We start from the raw sequence: 21,175 nt of genomic DNA on the forward strand, positions 1-21,175 counted from the left end.
GAAAATTAACTATTTTGTATTGCCATTAGTTTGTACCTTAGTGACATTGCTGACACAAAGAGGTTTGGGAGTCATCTCTAGTTGTTTGCAAACCTATCTTAAAGATATAGAATGACGTATTAAAGAAATCCCTCAGATAAATCTTCCACAAAAAGCATGCAACAATGAAACATAGCACACTCATTTATTCATTCAACATCAACCCAACTAAAGATGTTAAAAGTTTATTGTTTTGCAGAGTGTCAAAGATGAGCAAGCAAAACTGAAACCACTTGTTGAAAGTTTACTGACAGAGAAGGCAACTAGTGAGGGAAAAACAGAACAAGCAGCGAAAGTTTTGGATAAACTTCAACAAGAGTGGAGCCGTTTCAACCACGGCGTCAAGAAACGTCAGAAGTAATGACCAGTTTCCATGCTACATTATAGTTTATTAAGAAACTTAAAACTTATCTTTAGCCATATTATTGTTTATCCTGATGAATGCTTACTAAACACAGTAGGCTCAAAAGTTGTTAATTTCAAACAGGATGAGTTGTGCTATTGCCTCTCTTCAAATATTTGTTTTTATTGCTCTTGATGTGTGTATTTTAATTTTGAACAAGTATAATTGATTACAGGATTTTATACCAGTATACTCCCACTTTATAATCTTGTAAAAAGACTGCTGATGCCTAGTAAACAATTTTAATTAAATGAAAATTTACGGTAAATTAAGTAGTTCTTAAAAATATTACTGTATGGAGATATACTTTAATGATGTATAGTGGCTAAGAGTCCAAAGTTTCTTTCTTACATAATTCAAGTATTTAAGACATCTTTTTTAAAAAGGGCAAAAGGCAGTTAAGATAAAAAAAATGTAAGCTTTTATGTAATGTAAGCATTGCAATAATTATTGGCTACCTTCAATTTCACATATATTCTATGGTGACATGCATATTTTGTTGTAGCCGATGGATAAAATGTAGAGAAGAAATGGACCTTTTCAACACAGAATGCAGCCAGCTCTCTGATTGGCTGAACGAGATGGAACCTTTGGCAGCTGACAAAAGCAAACATGAGGATATTGAGGAACATGCTTTGATGAAAATCAGGTAAATAATCTCTAATTGACATATTTATTTATAGATAACTCAGAAATTATTAGAATACACTGTTCAGCAAGGTTATCAATAATTTCTTGTCCTAATATTTATTCTCATACTAATTCCAATTTGATTCCGGGCTTGATCTCCCTTTTATCTTTCTGTTTATTTTTATTCTGACCTGTTCATCCTTGAATGTTTTGATTATTTCACATTCTTTAAATACAGTATAATTGAACAAGTATAATTGATTACAGGATTTTATACCAGTATACTCCCACTTTATAATCTTGTAAAAAGACTGCTGATGCCTAGTAAACAATTTTAGCAAACAACCCTATAAGAAGTGAACCACCTCTATAGGGAACAAATACTCTTCTTGGGCAAATAATAACTATGGAGTTCCGCAAGGTTCAATCCTAGGTCCTCTCTTATTCCTCACATATATTAATGATTTACCTTTTCATTTTTCAAGTCAAATCTGTAACTTTACCCTTTATGCAGATGATACAACAGCTCTCATCAGACGAAGTACTGTTAAAATTTTACATGATGATGTCAAAGAAACAATTGGAGAAATAGCAAATTGGTTTTTAAAAAATGGCTTACTTTTGAATGAAGATAATACCCCCGCCGCAGCAAACCTGCAGACTAAGCGAATTTCCATTTGACTGATTGGATTTACACTGAAATGTCTACTTAAAAATATAACATTTATTCCCGATTTAAATAGAATTAGTTTAACAAGTACTTAGGTTTGCTGCATCAGGGAGGGTAAAACTGGTTTTTTTTTTTTTGTAAAATGTTAGTAGTTAGTAAGAAATAAAAACATTTTCCAAATTTGATCAAAATATGTTCATAAACAAGCAAATTACAACAGTTTACTTATTCTCCATAAGAATAACATGGGAATTTTAAATTTAAAATTTTTTGGAATTTTCTCCGTAACCATTAGGCGCATGATAACGCTTCAATATACTAAATTATTTGTTTTTTTAAGCTCTACAAAATGGTTTAGAAAGAAATTGCTAAATTTTATGTTTTTTGGGTCAAAAATGGGAAAAACCTATTTTTACCCCATAAAAGCCCCCGTAAACCCCCGTTCCCATGGTCCGATCATGGTGGATCGCGAACTCGTTCGAATAAACGTAGGTTTACACGTTTGTACCAAATTTCATCAAAATCGGATCATTTTTGCTCGAGTTATCGCGCTAACGGACACATATATATATATATAAATATATAAATATATAATATATATATGAATTTGAACGGATGGTGTTTTTGGCCTCTAGGGACCTCAAAACGAAAAAAAAAATCGGTCCCGCGTCCAGGTCTTACCATGAGTACTACGGTAATAGCTTATTCCCTATATGGGAAATTCGCTAAAACTAGTGTTTTAATTTTCAAATTGAGAAATTCAACCACTGGAACAGAAACTACTGCCTCGCCCACAAATGTAGTAAAGTTTTTAGGGATATATTTGGATAGTAAACTACAATGGACAGAACATATTAATTTTCTAAACAAAAAACTTAGTCCAACAAGATATGCTTTAAGTGTTTTAATTCAGGTTACCTCCTTGGAAGTATGTAAAAATGTTTATTATGCTTATGTGTACTCTATTTTAAGCTATGGTATTACATTATGGGGGACAGCCACAGATGTCCACAAAGTTTTTAAAAAACAAAAGTCAATAATCAGAACTCTTGCAAATTGCCCCAAAAAAACATCATGTAGACAATTGTTTCGAAATTTTAAAATTTTAACTCTAACTTCAATATACGTTTTTGAAATTTTAAAAATGGTTCATGGAAATCCTGGTATGTTTCAAAATTATCTTAGTAATCACTCATATAATACCCGAAGACAAGACATTTTTCAATACCCCACTCATAATTTAAAAAAATATGAAACAAGTCCTCTCTATATGGGGTTAAAAATTTACAATAAAATTCAAAACTCCTTAAAGCAATTAAACTTAGCAAAATTTACAGGCAAAATCAAAACAGTTTTAGTAGAAAAAGCATATTACACTCTTGAGGAATTTTTCAACGACTCCTGGTAACAGACACCCAATCTCTCATCAACCTCTCCTAACATAAACAGTTCCACCATGCTGTAGCTTTGTAGGGGTAACTTACTGGCTAAATCCTAGGTTTTTTATATACCTATTTAGATTTACTTATTTATTAGAAACCTTGACAATGTACCTGTCTGTGTATTACATTTGTAATAACTCTAACAGATGTTATGTGCAATAAAGAATTGTCATTTGTCATTTGTCATTTAAATGTTAAATGTAACTGAAATGCTTTTTGAGTTCTGAAATCCATCTTCCGTCAGGAACCATAATTTTTTAATTTTCCATATTTTTTTTAGAATTCTCAAATACAAACTGATTCAGCGTAAAGACAAAATTATTTGACTATAGAATTTGTGTGTAAACACTAAGTTACCAATTTTGTATGGATTTGCAAAATTTAAGGCTGAAATTTTACTGGGAAAATATATACGCCTATAATTCTATTTCAGTTTAAGATGCACATATTACCAAAATAGCCTTTGTTATATGTAATTTATTGAGAACATTCTCATAATTGATTTGAAACTCGTATTTTCTCAGACTCGTGAGGAGTGTTGGAATGGCTGGTGAAGATATTGCTGAGAGATGTGACAAGACGTCTGCTGCTGAAGTCAAGGCCAAAGTGGACAATCTCAAACAGCAATGGCTGAAACTGCTTCATAAGATCGGAGCACATAAAAACAAGTAAGTGTTGGGAATAGTATACTTCATTATTAGGAACGAAAGTGACTTTTCAAAAGTGTGCTCAAGTTTCTTCTGTGAGGCAAAGACGAGGACGGGAATAATTGCAGCTAGTGCTGGAAAATCACTTTCAGGACAGGTTGTGAACAATACTTTTCATCACAAAGCAAAACTACTCACAGCCGCAGACATTAGCCTACAGAATAAAGTTGTTTATCCATTCATACATTATAACATACGTCTGTTAAATTTTAACTAAAAATAAAAATCAAAAAGGTTATAGCAAACCTACGTAACACAGTGAAATCCAAGTTTATGTTCATTGTATACTTCAAGCACTATAGGCTAAATCGCAGCATAACTAGCTCATTCATAATATATGTTTACTATGGGGTTATATCTCTATTGTTGGACAATTAAAACAGCTGATAATGGGAAAAAATTGTAAATAAACACTAGGGTGTGTGGAAGGTAAATGGACAACTGATTGAGAGCAAAGGAAAGTAATTATGGCAAGGTGAAAATCAGCTGATTGATTTTCCCTTGCTCTAAATTAGAGCTTGGGAGACAATTGTTGTCTTTGATCAGCTGTCATCCAAATTAGCTACTTTCTGTATGGAGGGATGAAAACATTTTTTTCATTTCTGTTTCGTGTTCAACTTTGATTTTGGCTAATCCTTCAGTAATCATTTAAATTATCCTTGACCGTATTCCAGTCATCAAGTCACAATTGGTTATATCAGATGAGCCGTTACTAATGTTGCATAGTTTATTAAACAATTATATTCACCTTTACATAGTATTTAGGGATTTTCACCCTAAGATCTAATAAAAGTCAACTTGAATTGAGTATTATGGTAAGTTTTGAGAATTCATCAGTTCTTCAAACAATTTTAAAATCACTGATTTATTCCATTCACTATTATTTTTTCATTAACTCATTCAAATGGTTGGTTTAATCATTTGACTTAAACATGTTTTTTAAACAAATTACTTACCAATATTTATTGCATGTTTCACAACAGGATAAAATTCTTAAGCTTTTCTATAGTATTAAACACACTCACTATCACCAATCCTACCCTTGTTGTAAGCATAATAATACACTCAGCCGATGCAACACAAAATTGTTCAGCTCATATTACCTCTAATTCTATTTTAAAACCAGCTATTTTACAACCCGAATCAGTTTTGCTTTTTCAACATTGACCGCTTCTACAGTGTTGTCGGTCTGCAGACGACGCTGCGGTGGCGAGCGGAATAGTTTGATGAATGAGTCAGCTCTACACCCAGTTAGTCTGACAGGTGATATGAGGTCTCTAATGTCTGGTCGGAGACGTGGCCGCGCGCCAAATGCTCGTTGTTGTGTTCAGTCCACGCGGTTTGGCCACACAGCTGGCACCGTCGCGTAGCTTACGGCGACGATTGTTGTGAAGTTCGGGAAACGTAAAAGTGCTGACTGAAACTGTGCGATAGTTTTTTGGGAAAGATTACAGATTTTTCAAAATATCTTTTTATAGTGTTTTGTAAAGTTTTAAATATTGTATTAGTGGAATTCGGTATTAGTGATTTTGTAATGTTGGAGTTGTGAAGTGAGTTTAAAAATTTTAGTGGTTTTATGTTTATGCTGAATTTGTGTAAGAGTAATATGTTTTATTGTTATTTTTGTAAAGCTTTTCACTTCATTTTATTGTCCGTTTTTCTATTATTACTTTTCACTTTTTGGGTAGGATTGGCTGTTTTGGATTACTTTGTTTACTCAACTTGACTGAGACATTTTAGTTGTGCTGTTGATAAATCCGTTCTTCGTTTGCTAATTTGTATTAGCTTGAAATCAGAAAATGGAAGTACTTATGTGTTTTTTCAGCCAAATTGAACTACGTTCTGTAAATGTTTGTATCTAAAACTTGAATGATTTCCTTTAGATTATATTTTACCTATAAGCTATACACTCTAGTTATAAGCAGCTTTCTTTGACTAAAGTCTTTCAGGATTGTACAAAATCTTACTTGTTAGTACTGCTTTACAATTTTATCAAACCAAACTCATATTCAACGTTGAATTTTTGAATAATCTGAGTAACGACTTAAATATAACTGTTCTCAACAATTTCAATTTTCATTATACCCAAGTTAAAATATTATTAGTCAGAATGTTTGTGCTGTACTGTAAATATTGGCTAAGAACCACCATTCCACTAATTAATTATATTTGCAAAGGTTGCCAAATTTGTTGGGAGGTTTTGGAAGCAAGCGCTATTTGGATGAAACGTTTTGATAAGTTAAGAAAAACAGTAATTAAATTTGTCGTTTATCAGGCGTAGGTGAACTAATTTACACTATTCTCTAATTCACTATTCTCACTATTCACTAATCAACACTATTTGATACGTTCTTATACATTTTAAGTGCCCCTATAAAATTGGAATTTTGAAAAAAAAACTCAAATATTCATATAAAAATAACTGTATGATTTTGATGACTGTGCGATGGTGATGATGTTGACGGTTGATAACTTGTGATGATGACTGTGATACTGACTGATGATTGTGGTGATAATGACTGTGTGATGTTGATGATGATAAAGGTGTTATTATTATAATGATGGATATATGATCACAAAAATGAATGGATGATAATGACTTATAACAACAGTGTTGATAACAGTGTATGTGATGGTGATACTGGTGTGATAATTGTGATGTTTTGGCTTTTGAGTATGGAGATAAAACCTGTGTGTTGATAAATGGATAGTGTGTTGGATATTGTTATATTGACTGTGTTATGGTGATGACTTGTGATGATTGTGTGATGATGATGACTGTTCCAGGATGTTTGGGCTGGAGGGACCGCCTGAGATGCAGGTGGAGGCGGTCAACACCAAAATAGCCGAGGTGAGAGCCCTCGTCGCTGACCCTGTGAACCCCTCCGACGACACGGCCCTGTCAGTGCGGCTGGGCAAGATATCTGTAAGTGACATCCTCACCCACATTGTGTTGAATATCTTTATTGAACACACTACATCAAAAAAGTCTACATTGATAAATTGATCTAGAATTAGTGTGACAATTTGTTTGTCAATTGAATTATTCGTCTACATGCTGTTTCAAAAATTCCCGTTCAGTTATCACAATATGATTAACTTTAAAAATGACTCGGGTAGAGTTTTTAATATAAATTATAAATTTACAAAATATTTTTTACCATAGTTAATTTTTTCAAATATTAAAAAAAAAATATTTGGATCTTAACCCTTTGAGTGCCAACGTCCGGGGAACCGGACGTTTTTAAAACGAGCCAAAAGTGCCGACGTCCGGCCGACCGGACGTTTTTAGAACGAGCCAAAAGTGCCAACGTCCGGCTGACCGGACGTCTCGTAATGATCGAACAGTTGTCATAACAACCGAATGGATACTCGGATTCTTTTAACCCATATATTAACATTGAGTCGAAAGTTACTAGATGCGATACATCGATTTTCGTTGGTCGAAATATCGAAAATTCAATTTTTACGAAATTTTAACCTAAAAATCGCCAGATCGCGCTCGGCATTTTTAGCGCGACCTTCGGGAAAAATCATCGGCATTTTTTGAGCGTTACTTTTATTTCTCGCCTGGCACTCTAAGGGTTAACAGACACAAAAAAACAAAAACAGATTAAGTACTGTACCCTACCTTACCTCCTTGCCCACTGAAACCTAAGAAGGTTTTTGGCCTCGCCAACAATGTCTCTCCATTAATTTACTACTGTAATTAAGTATAAAATTTATAGTAGTCATACTTGTAGTTACTTACTTACTTCCATGGCCATTTATAACTAAGTGGTATTTGGCCTCGTCAAAAATCTGTTCCACGAGTTCGGTTCCTCACTATCTTCCTCAGTAACTCTCATTTTGATCTTATCCTAATGCACTCATTTCCACCTTTTCTTAGGCTGTCCAGGTAGTATTTTACTATTATCATTACATGCCTACAAATATTTATTGTTACCAGCAAAACATATGCTCTAGTGCCAGTTTATCTCGCTTTAAAATAAATAGGTACTATGGCTAACCATAAGTAAAGATATAAAGGTCACCCAGAGGCGGCTCCAGAGGGCAGGCCAGGTAGGCCCGGGCCTACCCAAAATTTTAGTAGATATTTCAAAATTATAAAGAAATGTAATTAAATGTAAATAAATGGAAAGCATTCAAACTCATTATTTTGCAAATAAAATTTATAATTATCCCCTTTTGCGGGGAAGCCCCACAAACCTCTCGTCCCCCGAACAAACTCCTTCTTGATCCTTGTCAGGCCTACCCAAAGAATTATCCCTGGAGCCACCCCTGAGGTCACCAAATAATTTCACTTTCATTAGAATCAACAATGCCAGTTTAATAGTCCAGTTGTATCAATTATAGAAAGTAAATAAAAAATACGTCTTATAATACTTAAAACATATATTTACGCTTATACTGTTACTCACAAGACGGTAAATATACAAAAAAGATGGTAAGTGGTGTTTGATTTCGATTGGACACTCCAAACATCATCAGACCCAATAGGCGTAAATATTTGTTTTAAATGTTATAAGACTTATCTTTTATTTACTTTCCATAAATTTAAAATCACATACAATGCTGATCAAGAAGTTATTTATCAATTATACTGATGTCAATTTCCAATGTCTATCCTGGAAATGATTCCCCTTAGTTTCATTCTGTTTGCCAAATTGATTCATTGTAATGTAATTTGGCAATGCAGCTAATGTGGCTAGACATTAATTTGCAATAATAACTGTCACTGGTATAATTTACATGTCATTGTACCAAAGTATGGGGGTTTTCAGTACATAAAACAGGTGATAACGGAAAAAAATAAGTTTATTAACAATTTTAAGGGTTTGTGAAAATTATAACAAGAGATATGTGCAGAGGTTACTCGTTAGAACATATTACAAATGAAGACGTCAAAAACATCAAAGTGGGTTCACAAAGAAATATATGGGGCTTAGTGGAAGCTTAAAATTAAATAAAGCATAAAGGTTATCAGAGAACAGAAGATCTCACTCTGTCCGTGGGAGGAAATGTGACAATGGTTTATTGAAGTTTTGCCAAACTCACATTGTACTGTAAACATGCGGAGAAACAGCTACAAGCCAAGACCATCCGGCCAAAATATCATTTTGGGCACACATTGTTCTCATTACGTTATTAAAGATAAAACTCATATAAGGATGGTTCAAACTGCATGGTGAAGTTTAATTGAATGTGGGCATAACTATATATTCAAGTTAAAATTTAAGAAAATTTTATTAAAAATAAGTTGTCTGGAATGAAGTTGAATTATTGTGCTTTGGTAAAACCTGCAAGCCTGTTCAAAATGGCATTTAATCCCTGAATAAGGGTTTATCGTTTGTAAAATATAAATAATTTTTTCAAACATTAAAGTTAGAAAAAATTAGAATGTCATATTTTATAAAGCAAAACTATGAGGTATTGTTTTCCAAAAATCTGCTGAAAATGTATGCAGTTACTAAATTTTGCCTAGAAACGAAATAAATGATCAGTTTACGTTATAAACCTCGATTCACTTGTAATCTAAATTTAGTATGCTATTTAAAGCAGCCGAATGTTTGGCCTCACATAAATAAGGTGCAGTTTTATATGTGTTTGTGGTGAGCTAAAAATATTTGTTTGTAATAACCAAGTGAAATATGTGATGAACAGGCTTGTTTATGGATACTACAGGAAGACGATGTAAACTTGTGGTGGAAAGGTTAAAAATAAACTGACACTACCTTAAATTAATCATTTTTGATAGGAAGAAGAGAAGAAATTTTAAATATTTAAAATACAAAGAATTTTTAATTTGGACTCGACTCTTAAACAATAGGACTGTATCATTTATTTAAAATTTGTTGAATGTTGAACATTTCACTATGTCTTTTTACCTAACCAAATATCATAAATATTACATCGTGGACTAGTAGTATCTTACTATAGTTAAATAATCAATTTATGTTCATAAAATGTTGTTAATTGTTTAATATCAATGCGGCAGATTCAGAATAAACGTAGGATTCGAGACATTGCTCTTCCAAAATAGCCCAAGATGACACAAATAGGCAAGGCATTCCCCCTTCCTGGCCCACATTCCATTGTCTTCCTTTACATCAACAGTTTATTGCTTATACCTGATTTAATATTTTTACAATTCTATATACAAATATCCTAAATTTAATATTTTTTGTGATGAATTGTAAACTCATATTTTGAAAATCTTTGATTTTAAACAGTTGAATTGTGTATTGTTTTATGTTGAAAGGCCAAAGTTGCTGTTTTGTGTGTTAATTACTTTCTATTTGTGATTTAATTTTCAGACAAAAGAAGAAGAATTTGTCGGTAAATTACAAGATTTAACAAATACCAAAAGTGAAGATGAAATAGCAACAAAAGTAGTGTCTGAAGCTAAAAAGGTCAGTATAGTGTGAGGTTGAAAAAAAAACTATGTTTTATTTTATAAAAATAATTTTATTATGACAACATGTAAATGATAACATAGATCGGTTTTACTTACGCCTAATGTTTGTATGTGTTTGACGTTGTTATACAATGTATTTTTGTCGACTACAATAAACCAATTATTATTACTTTCATTATTACAATACAGGTAGAGGTATTTTTTAGAGGTAGGGGGTTGCTTTCTTGATAAATCGTATAGATGACATTGTAATTATATCCTGAGACATACAACAACAAACACATTTAGAAGACTTGTATATAAGAAAATGTTGGTTACATTGTTCAATGTTTTTGTTGACAGATATTATTTTTGACAACATTACCACCTATTATATTTCTGCTATGAAATGAATATGGTGCATAACTTCTGGTAGACATTGGATGTAAATGTAACAACATCAGGGTCTAAACCATTCTCTGATGAAGTATACATGTGCCACTTACAGAAAGATAAAAAACGTAAATTAGGGAAACTTGTAGCCCTTATTCAGCCATAAAACTAGTGAGGGATTTGATTTCATTGATATTTTGAGATCTAGAATATATACATCATATATTATACAATGCATGATAACAATGCAAACTGTATTTTCAGGTGTTGACGTCCCTGACTGAGCACAGAGACCAAATCACTGCCAAACTCGCTTCACTGAAGAAGTTAAAGACTCAACTGGAACATGTGACGTCTTGGGTAAATGAGACTCTGACTCGTATCAACATCAGCAAGGAACTGCCGGCCACGGAGAAGATCAGGATAGTGGACAACATTATGGTGAGAAACAGCTTCATGTTAATAACACTTTACTGTCGTTAAACAGAATAATATAGGCAACGTTATGGAGTATATACTTTTTTTTGTTGTGGATCATATTTTAGAGTTTTTAATTAAAAACTGTTGCTGTCAGTAACAAAATATCAAGATCATAGTAAATTTATAAAAGGAATAATTTTGATAAGAATGCTGGGAAACATGGTTTATCTTGGCCCAAATTATTGTAACAGTGTGATAATTGGTGCACTGTTATACTTTTTTACTAACAACTCTACAGGTGTACATTTTCAATAATTAAGTTTTGAAGTTTTACACTATACTTAAGAATACACTCTGTAAAACATTTTTATTGTATATAAAACCCCTAAAACATGTACAAATGTAATGTATTTATCATTAAAAACACTTTTGTGGTTATATAAGTGGTTCAGTTTTGTTTCATATTGCTTAAACTACTCATGTTTAATCATAAAACTATTCCATATTTACATAAATTGCTCTTAGGTTGTATTTCCATTACTTACCGCAATTTTATTTTCAGACCATGGTCTATGACCGGGAAATTGAAGTAAAGGATCTAAAAGAGAACTTTACCAATCTTGAAAAGGAGTGCCAAGCAGTCAAGCAACCGATGTCCTCGGATTTGCATGTAAGTACTTATATAAACTCTACACAATCTTTAGATTTAAGTTTTCTACTTATGCAGATTAAACCTAGTGTTCAATTCCTACACAGCTGTAAAATTCCCAGTCCAAGATATACCTGTGAGTGTGGTTATGTGAAGAGTGTGGGTGGCTGGTTTTGCGGTTAGAGTGTGAGTCTGTCTGCAAATAAACACTTAGTTTTGTGATAATAGTGTGTCAAAGTGGTTTTTCAGAACACATAGAAAACAAAAATGGTAAGGGTTTTGAAGATCTGATTATGAGATTTTAACCTGCCGACCAAAATGTATACATAGTCATTGTACCAGAAAAGGAATTGCTTGAATTTAAGCTATGTAACCTTGATACATACCTTGATTACTTTGTAATTCAGCAATTTTGGAGTATACTAAAATGAATAAATAACAAAGGGTGTATTTAGAATTTTCTTTGTAATGATGAATACAAAGCTTCTTCCACTAAAAGCACATAAAATTTAGGATAAAATGTAACAATAAATTTTACATAAAAAAGACCAAGGATAAATGATGATTTTACAACTCTCGACTGTTTGTTGTTTGCAGAACAAAGTCACTAGGTTGCTGCAGGACTGGAATGTGCTTAAAAACCGAGGAGAAGCCGAGGAACAGCCAGAGTCAGCAAAGCCTTCTACGACCGCTGCAGCAGCTGCTGAGGCCATCAAAACTCTCACCACGCCTGCAAAGGCCTCTCCTGCTGCTACTAAAGGTAGGAAGTCTTTCATAACCTGCATTTACTCATGGGTTAGTTGATGCTGACGCGAGTGATCTGGTTGATATACAATGGTGGAACTTACTTACCGAGTTGCCTCCCCTACCTTATTCGGTGGCCTCATATAAACACAGCCTCTCTTGTAGTTATGGTCTGTGTAGCATTCTCCTCACTAAGCTCCAAGTTCCTATACCTCCGGACTTGGTTCCACCATTTGCTTTTGGTCTTCCAGCCAATCACCTGCCTTCCGCACCATTTCTCAATACGATTGAGTTAACCTTGAGTTCTGCTCTCAATGAAAATAAACCTGTTAGGAGATCAATTGGATACAAAACTGAGATTGTTTTCTTCCTCCAAAATGTGTCCAGTCCAACAAAGTAAGGGGTTTATCTTAAGACGACTAATGTAGGTTTACTAACTCGTCTTACTGATCCTTTGATTGATCCTCCATAAGATGGGTAGTTAATATATTTGCGTCATCGCATTAAAAAAATAAATAATTTACCTGTCTATGTAGCAGTCATGTGTAAAACAATTCAATATCTGACAGCGGCAAGGTGCTTTAAACATGATATAGATAATCGTTTCTGTAAACAATTATAAACTTCTAGTGTTTGTAACATAAATTAAAATGCTATATTTTAAAATTTTCTATGAGATTAATTTACTTTAAATAATGACATATATTTTTTTTTATTAAAAAAGTTGTATAACTAATCACAATCACATAATATGGGATGAATGTTTACAGATTTCTCACTTAGAAAAATAAACTTGTCACTGATTTAATTTATAATTGAACTAATTAAACCCTCTATTTAAGCATCACCACTCAAGTATTTTAAAAAGCACATATCAAACTTGTTTTTATACCGGTAATCTTATTTAATTAATTATAATGATTAAAATAGAGGTTAATTTGTCTGAACCTAATTAATTAACTACAAAATACTTTCAGCTAAGTTAAACTAGCCGCAAAGATAAATAAATTATTAATTAACTGCTTTAACATTACATTAACCCTTGAGATACTATTGGTACTTCTGAGTGATTAAATAAAAATAGTATTTGAATACCTAGTCATCATTTTGTTAAATCGGTAATCAAACCCGCATTTCAGCAAACCTGTAGACTCACACAGTATAAATTTAATCGGTCACAAGGTAAAACTTTGCTCTAACTCCAAATTTTCTTAGAAAATAACCCAAGAAACCTTTTTGACAAAACTTTTAGTTATAATATCAAATCAGCACTCATCGGTACATCTTTGTGTTAAATTCTGGTTCATTAGTCCTATCCATTCTTGCGAGTAACAATGATGACCCACAGACACCTATTTTTTCAAGTAATAATACAATTGTATAGCAAGAATCTGCACTTATTTTTCATAAATTTTTTTAATACACCTTAGCTGCATATCTATCACTAAATAATGATGTCTTATGGTTTTGTTAACGGTTGTGTTCACACCATTTTGAAGGAAAAAGGCACATTCCAAGCCATTGTGCAGGCTCTTTTGTGAGGTTCTCTTTTTGTTTTACTCTTGTACAATTTACACTTGTTTATGCATCATAAGAAGAGCATGAGGTAAAATTTGTTTACTTGCTTACCAGTTTTGTAGTCACCAAAATATCCCCAGTTATTTGAACAACTAGTGAGCAAAGTGGCGATTGTAAAAGAGAGTAAAATTTTACTCAGTAAAAAAAAAACCACTTTGAACACGAGTGAGACATTATATTTTGACCGCAGTTTTTGGTTTTTGTTAACTACATAAAATTATGTACTCATCAAATGTATTTACCACATTGAGACTAAGATTCTTGAGGCTGATCTGCATTGAGATAAACAATGTCCAGGCGTACCACACTTCAAAGTTTGCCAAACAAAAAATACTCTTTTACAAACTGTTAATCATCTTCATAAATTCATAATTACTTTGTTTTTTTTTTGTACAAAAACTGTGATTTTATGTTTTCATAACATTTAACATGTAAGAATTCATCTAATCTATATACTGCTCGTTTCCTGTTTTTTGTATTATTAAATTAACACAAAATTGCTAGAAACGTCAGCAAAGTAACATGTTGAGAAATTAGCTGTTTTAAAAACTAACTCTAGTAAGCAAAATGCCACTTTTTAACAACATAAAATATTCTTTATTTGGCTTTTTTGCTTGACCATCTTATAATAGTGATGCAGCGATATTGTAAAATTCACAGTTAATGCACCATTGGGGTATAACATCATATTCGTTTGACACAGTCAGTTAAGCCATATGTTGGGAGTTGTGATCAAGAAGGCTGTAAACGTAGTTTGCCACCTCCTGCTGGGGACTGTGTTGTAATTGTGCTCCCCACTTCACTGCCGACTCGTAACTCGTAACTGAGGGAAACTCTCTCTCATCAGCACCCGTGGTGAGACATTGTTCTGTTTTTAATCAAACTCTCTTAGCCCCGGCTTAGTGTACTTAGCGGCCGTGTTTCCCCTGCTTCACTCGTCGGTGAAAGATTCGTCGGAAATGTGCGAGAAGATTGTTTTTGCTTCCAAGGTTGATTAGAAAAGTGTAATGACATCAGAAAATGTTGTTTTGTAAAGTTGCCTCAAAAGTATTTCAGGGATGGATGAATTAATTGTTTTTTAATATTCAACACTAAATTTGCTAAATTATAAAAAAAAATTACTATGACACATCCATAATAATATATTTTAAACTTTTTATCAAAGTTTATAGCCACTAAATGTTTAATAAAAGAATGTACCAAGTTATTTAGTTGCTCTAAAAAAGTAAGCTAAAAAATTTCAAAATTTTATTTTAGAATGCTTTTTTTACAAAACAGCTTCTAACAGAATCAGAAATGCAATAAAAATTCAATTAAACTTTACATGTTCAATAATGTACTTCAAACCAAAAACTTTAATCTGACATTAAATTTCTTTTCAAGATAATGTTTTAGCGTTTTAAGGAAGAGCATTGTATGCTAGGGGTCTGAAGTAAAACAACTGGAAAATATCTAGACTTTTTTGCGCACTTGTAGAATTTAGTGAAAAAAAGGAGTGAAATGCCGTTTTTCACTATGAACCGCTCCATTAAATCACTTATTCATTTATAAAATCCAACACAATAAGTGTTATTAGTGTGGTCAACCATTTTTACGTAAATTTTATTTTGCATCTACGTGCAAATCATTTATTCGAAGAGTTATTTACTTTTCCTGATATCAAAAGCCAACTCAATAAAAAGTTCCAGGTAATGTTTTTTTAATTTTGTGAAAATTAAAAATTAATTTTTTTCGATTGAAAATTGAATACGGTAACTAACCAACTTAAATAAATTTTTACTGATTATAAACAGCAAAGCCGATAACTGCGGATGTTAAGCAGAGTACAAGTCCATTAGTTGGGAGTTATTGTAGTTGTGGTGACTGGTAATTATGTTAAGCCTTGCCAGGAAGGCTGCGGCTGCGAGACTATGATAAGGCAAAAGACACTATACATTGCTAGCCATTAGTTGCTAGTGAATTCCTATAGATGTACCTCGAAAAAGATATAAAAAAAACAAAACAAAAACATGCCAATAGCATAGACAAAGAAAAATAATTACAGAATGTCTTCAGAACTATATAGTCGAAGGAAACCTGCTCAAATTACCTAAATTCTTGTATTATTTTCCATCCAGTTGTTACTTTAAAAAATAAATTTATTTTGTTTATCAATGCACTTTTATTGAAGATAGGAAAAAATATGTTTAATTCTGCAAAATAAACTATTTACTGTTAATATTAGTAATATTACATTTGGTAAGAGTTGCTTTCAAACGTAGAAACAAACATTTGAGAGCTGAGTATTGTTTAGCAACTAATTGTTTATCATTTAGAACAAAGCCTTCATGATGAAATTCAGTTTTGGTTGGGATAGCAGATGGTGGCTAAACACAGGGCAGCAAAAAGTTGTCCTCGCAAGTTGGGTGGACATAAATTTATTCTCTAAAACATACCGCTTACAAAACACCACTCATTGTACCTATCTCAAATAAAATTATAACTTTTTCAAAATGTTTCTTATGAATTTAACTTTTCTAATTAAGTATCAAAGTAATATGGTTAAAACTTTTCTCCAAGTGGGGATAGTTAGTTTACTTAATGTTAGTTATTGCAAAAATGTTCAGATATCTAAGATTACCTCTTAGACTTCTTTTAGCGACCAAAATAAATTATTACTAACTAAGAATAAGATCGTATTATTTTACAACAGTTAATTTGTAAAGCTGTGCTTGAATATTTATTTTGATGCATAGCCACATACAAACACTTTTGAGTAGTTTATTGTAAAATATTTTTGAAATAATCACTATTACTTAGATTGCCTTGACACAAGATCTTAAAATATATTTGATATATTTGTTTAAGGTTAAAATTTAATGTACAAATAGTTAAAAAAAATAAAATATTTATCATAAAAATTTTTTTTTAATGTTTGGAACTACTCATCTCTTAACCATGCTTAATAACAATACCGTTTGGTGTATTTTTTGTAAGCTTAATTTTATTAGTTATGTTTTTGTATCACTTTAGTCTTTGGTAAATATCTTACAAGATGCCTTTAAAGATTCCACGTTTCCCTAAATATTAAAGTTTTCTTAAAATGTAAAGTAATTTAAATACCATAAGATGTTTTCAGAGTTTGCATATTCGCTGCAACCGGAATGTTTTCACTTTCACAACGTGTTTTCTTCTTGAGCGTATCTTGAATCTCCGAGAAAGTCATTCCTTTAGTTTCAAACACGACAAAGCTTGTGAAAATAACACCGATGAATGAGCAAATCATGAAAAACAAGTACATGTAGTGAACACCGATTGACATTTTTACTTGGAGGTACATTTTGTTTGTGATAAAAGAGGAAAGTGCGTAAAAAACTGCAGTGAGCGCATTAGCATGGCTTCTTAAGTTGGCGGGGAAGAGCTCGACTGTGATGACAGGCGGGATGTTGCCTAATCCAACTGATAACATGATACTGTAGAAGATAATGCCGAAGTACGGCACCCAGTTGTATGCTGAGACATCAGTGAATGTGGACATCCAGTAGAACACAGCGGTGACTCCAGTGCCTATCATACAGCCTACGCTGGAGATGATCAGCAGAGGCTTACGTCCGAACATGTCTATCAGAGTGGTGCAGATAGTTAGTCCGATGATCATGACAACCGCAAATATAATCATGTAAACGTCAGGACTAAAGTATCCTCCAGTGGGGGGCAAGGTGACTGTGGAGTACGCGATGATGCTGGTGCACCCACTCAGCCGTTGAATTGTCGCAAGTCCTACTGAAATCAGGGTGGCTCTTCTGGCGCTCGGAGAACTCACCAAATCCATGTAACCTCCGGTCTTCTTTGAGTCTTCCGAAACATTTTTTGAAATTTGTTTAAGCTCTTGTTGCAGTATTGTCGAGTCCTCTTTTGAACTACGGAAATACGCTAAGGATTTTTTTGCCTCGTCTTCTCGCCCTTTCATCAGCAAAAAGTAGGGAGTCTCCGGAAATCTGAAGAAGAAGAGGAAGAACAACACTGGAAACGGAGATGAGATTATGTTGAGCGTGTCGTAATCGACAAACGAGCCGATTAAGAGCTCAAAGAGCATTCCGTACGCCATCATTCCACCGAAGATGGTTCCGACGCCTCCTCTTACTTGGGTGCTGGCGATTTCACCGAGGTAGATGGGAACCACGATGTAGGTCAACCCCTTGCTGAGACCCACAAGGAAGCGGGCTGTGTAGAGGTAGTAGGCGGTGGTGCCGAAGATGGCTAGCAGCCAGGTGAGGAAGAACACGAAGGACAAGATGATGAGGGTGACCTTGCGTCCCAGGTAGTTGGTGACGTAGCTGGAAGGTATGGGACTGATGATGTTGCCCAGGTCCAGGAGAGCCACTGCCCAGGATACTTGGACAGGAGAGATGTCCAGCTTGGTGTCTCCGGCCAGGATATGCTTCACAGCTGGGGAAGGCCAGGACACCCAGTTTCCCAGGATGAACATCGACAGTCCAGCTGAAACAGCCAATGAATGATTAGCTTTACATTGAGGAATTTAATCATTATTTTTGTCATTAGTGGTAATTTACTTTTATGTTTACGAAGGACACAGTTTCAACTGAAGACTTAACAGAAGGAAAACCTCAAGAACTACCGAGCTATTATTTCATAAATATTAATAATGCTACAGGATGAAGAATCATTTAATAATGTTTTATTATTACTGAACTCTATTATATTATTCACTTTTCAATTAGGAAAACAAGAAAAATACTTTATTGTATGAAAAATAAGCTGTATGCTACCAAATTTGCTCCTGCAAATTATTTTTTTTTAGTAATCGCAATTTTGAACATTGTTCCTTGTAAGACAATTGAAAACCAGAACACTTCCTGGTGTTTAGTTAACGTTTATCTAAAAAAAACCAGTCTCCAGGTTATCAAAATTTTTCCGGTATGTAGCTTGTACAAAGAGGATATCACAAAACAGGGCAAAGGCCGAAAGAGATAATTTTTGTTTGTAAGACAAACAGATCCAATTATATAAAGTAGGATAAAACTGATACATTTAAATAGTTCATTGTTTAATGGTAAACATTGTTGTAGAAATCTCATTTAAAACTTTTTAAGATAAAATGAACACTAGGTGAAATAATTAAACTTAATAATTTGATTTAACTACTTAAGTATTGTTTTAGCACAAGAAATTCTTTGAAATAAAAAAAAAAATAAAAAAATGATTTCTCTGAGTTTAACATCACTGATCTATGAGACCTAAATTAAACAACATTTAAGAACAGATCAGCTGATCATTAAGCTTTTGATAAAAAAAAGTCCTGGACAAAAAACAGCTGATCTCAGCAATAAAGCTACACAACTCACTTCACTCCATTCTACACTCATAGTTCATTAATACTTTGGTTAACTTGTTATGCTCCTAGTTACTCCCTGTATTAATTTTGTAATGATGTTTATACAGTAATACTGCATACATAACATTATATGGTTACATGGTTATTTTACATGGTTAAGGTTCAATGGCCTGAATGTACTGACCTGCCATGGCTGCCGCATATTGTCGCACCACTCCGGTTACAGGCGTAGACGTCGTCATGGTCCGTCAGACTCTCGGCTACCTCGTGTTGGGAGTTAGATAATCACTTAGTCAGCATTCATATCAGGTGTTTACTGATGACTTCAATTAGTTAAAACCTCGTCGTAATTTAATTCCCTCAATACTCGTGCCTGTTCGTCAATGTCCTACAATAGCCCTGTTACAATTAGTATGTCTTATTGTATGTATTTTATACATAGTTCATTATTTAGGATACTGCAATTGATATTATGAAAAAAAAAACATGGTGCCCTTTGACCGAGACTAAAGCATTTCATAACTTAAGTCAGTCTCAATGTTATTGATTCTACAAAATGTAATTGAATAAAATAATATTAGGTACCATAGTTAAAATGAACATAGTTTCAATGTTTGATAATATATTTGATCAAAAATAGGATTTACAAAAATGCCAAGGTAAATTTGTTTCCCATCCAAATTTATAATCCCAAATATTTATCACTTAAATAAATTAAGGATAATGCAAAACTAAATTCTCTTGAATCCATACACTTTTGTTAAAATTCTTTGCAATTTTTTTATTTGTTTTGATTTTTTAGACAAACTGTCACTAAAGTTTCTACCGTATATAAGGTTTTAGTAAACTCAGATTTTTTTAAATGTCATAATTTATAATATTAGAGCTGATAGTTTTGTCCTAGCAAATTTGAAATTTAACGGAATATTTCCTCTTAAGTTATGGCTTAAGTTAAAGATGCAGATTTTGTAAAATTTGATACTTTTCCCATTCACATAAGTTGATTGAGAATCAGTAGTTCCAATGTTTAAATTTAATACAACTACTTACTTTGTCACTTCCATAACTTCTTTGGTATTTACACTAATGTACACAAGTTTCTGATATTTCTATCTGTCTAAATATCCTGCACTATAGGTACTCTCATTGGTCGTTATGATTTAATTTATTCAAAACATAACAACTTTAGTCACAAGAAGCTCACTGAGAGACTGACCATAACTCACTCAATCTCCAGACTGAGGAATCACTAACCTTTCCTAATTGACCTTGACTGGCGTTATCAGTCATGTAAAGACAGTTAGTTGTGAAAGGCTTTAGGATATATTTACATGAATTTCCTAATGTTTCCCTATTTGACAATGTAAGCTGAGTAGACCTGTGTGGTGTGCTAGTGCTCACCTTTATCAGAAGATAGGTTTAATTACGAGAAAAGTCAGTGGCTTTTTTAAGGCTTGTCCTTGATAATATTTGGGTTTCAATGAATGGCCCTGAACAAAAAGAGCTGATCTTAGTTAGCAACAAAGCTACAAAATCATTTAATTTAATTGTTCAATAATCCTGTGCTTGTTTGCATCTTAAAATCTGTGTATAATGCTGTGTAATTTATTTAATTAATATATAGATTATTGAATCTTTTTGTAGTAGCTACAGAAAGTTAAGATTTGTCAACAATGTTTTCTAAAATATATTAATAAAAAAAATTATGATTTCTAAATGCATAATTTATTTATTTCAAACTTCTCTGTGCAAAATGTTTAAAAATGTC

The 21,175-nt window shown here is 32.9% G+C and overlaps 3 protein-coding genes across 6 annotated transcripts in view; 2 read left to right on the forward strand and 1 right to left on the reverse strand.

Moving 5' to 3' along the window:
* LOC128993149 (utrophin-like) overlaps positions 1–14,895 on the forward strand; it is a 61,169-nt gene extending 46,274 nt beyond the window's left edge. Inside the window, exons 41-49 of the mRNA XM_054416908.1 lie at positions 239–396; positions 948–1,091; positions 3,709–3,852; positions 6,679–6,817; positions 10,209–10,304; positions 10,946–11,122; positions 11,664–11,771; positions 12,348–12,545; positions 14,776–14,895. Coding sequence (XP_054272883.1) covers positions 239–396; positions 948–1,091; positions 3,709–3,852; positions 6,679–6,817; positions 10,209–10,304; positions 10,946–11,122; positions 11,664–11,771; positions 12,348–12,545; positions 14,776–14,895 — 1,284 coding nt within the window. The remainder of the gene's footprint in view (positions 1–238; positions 397–947; positions 1,092–3,708; positions 3,853–6,678; positions 6,818–10,208; positions 10,305–10,945; positions 11,123–11,663; positions 11,772–12,347; positions 12,546–14,775) is intronic.
* LOC128991839 (dystrophin) overlaps positions 12,354–21,175 on the forward strand; it is a 549,174-nt gene continuing 540,352 nt past the window's right edge. For all 4 annotated transcript variants that reach the window (XM_054415050.1, XM_054415047.1, XM_054415051.1 and 1 more), the window contains exon 1: positions 12,354–12,510. The gene's annotated coding sequence lies outside the window, so the exon portion shown is untranslated. The remainder of the gene's footprint in view (positions 12,511–21,175) is intronic.
* On the reverse strand, positions 16,474–20,469 carry LOC128991842 (facilitated trehalose transporter Tret1-like). The gene is made up of 3 exons (XM_054415055.1): positions 20,458–20,469; positions 19,592–19,795; positions 16,474–18,551 (listed from the first exon to the last, which is right to left on the reverse strand). Exons 2-3 carry the CDS (start codon positions 19,647–19,649, stop codon positions 17,167–17,169), a joined length of 1,443 nt encoding a protein of 480 aa, XP_054271030.1. The 5' UTR covers positions 19,650–19,795; positions 20,458–20,469; the 3' UTR covers positions 16,474–17,166.

Source organism: Macrosteles quadrilineatus, unplaced genomic scaffold (assembly GCF_028750875.1).
Source record: "Macrosteles quadrilineatus isolate MER2022 unplaced genomic scaffold, UCM_ALF_1.0 Scaffold_4__1_contigs__length_99947679, whole genome shotgun sequence".
NCBI classification, from domain to species: domain Eukaryota; kingdom Metazoa; phylum Arthropoda; class Insecta; order Hemiptera; family Cicadellidae; genus Macrosteles; species Macrosteles quadrilineatus.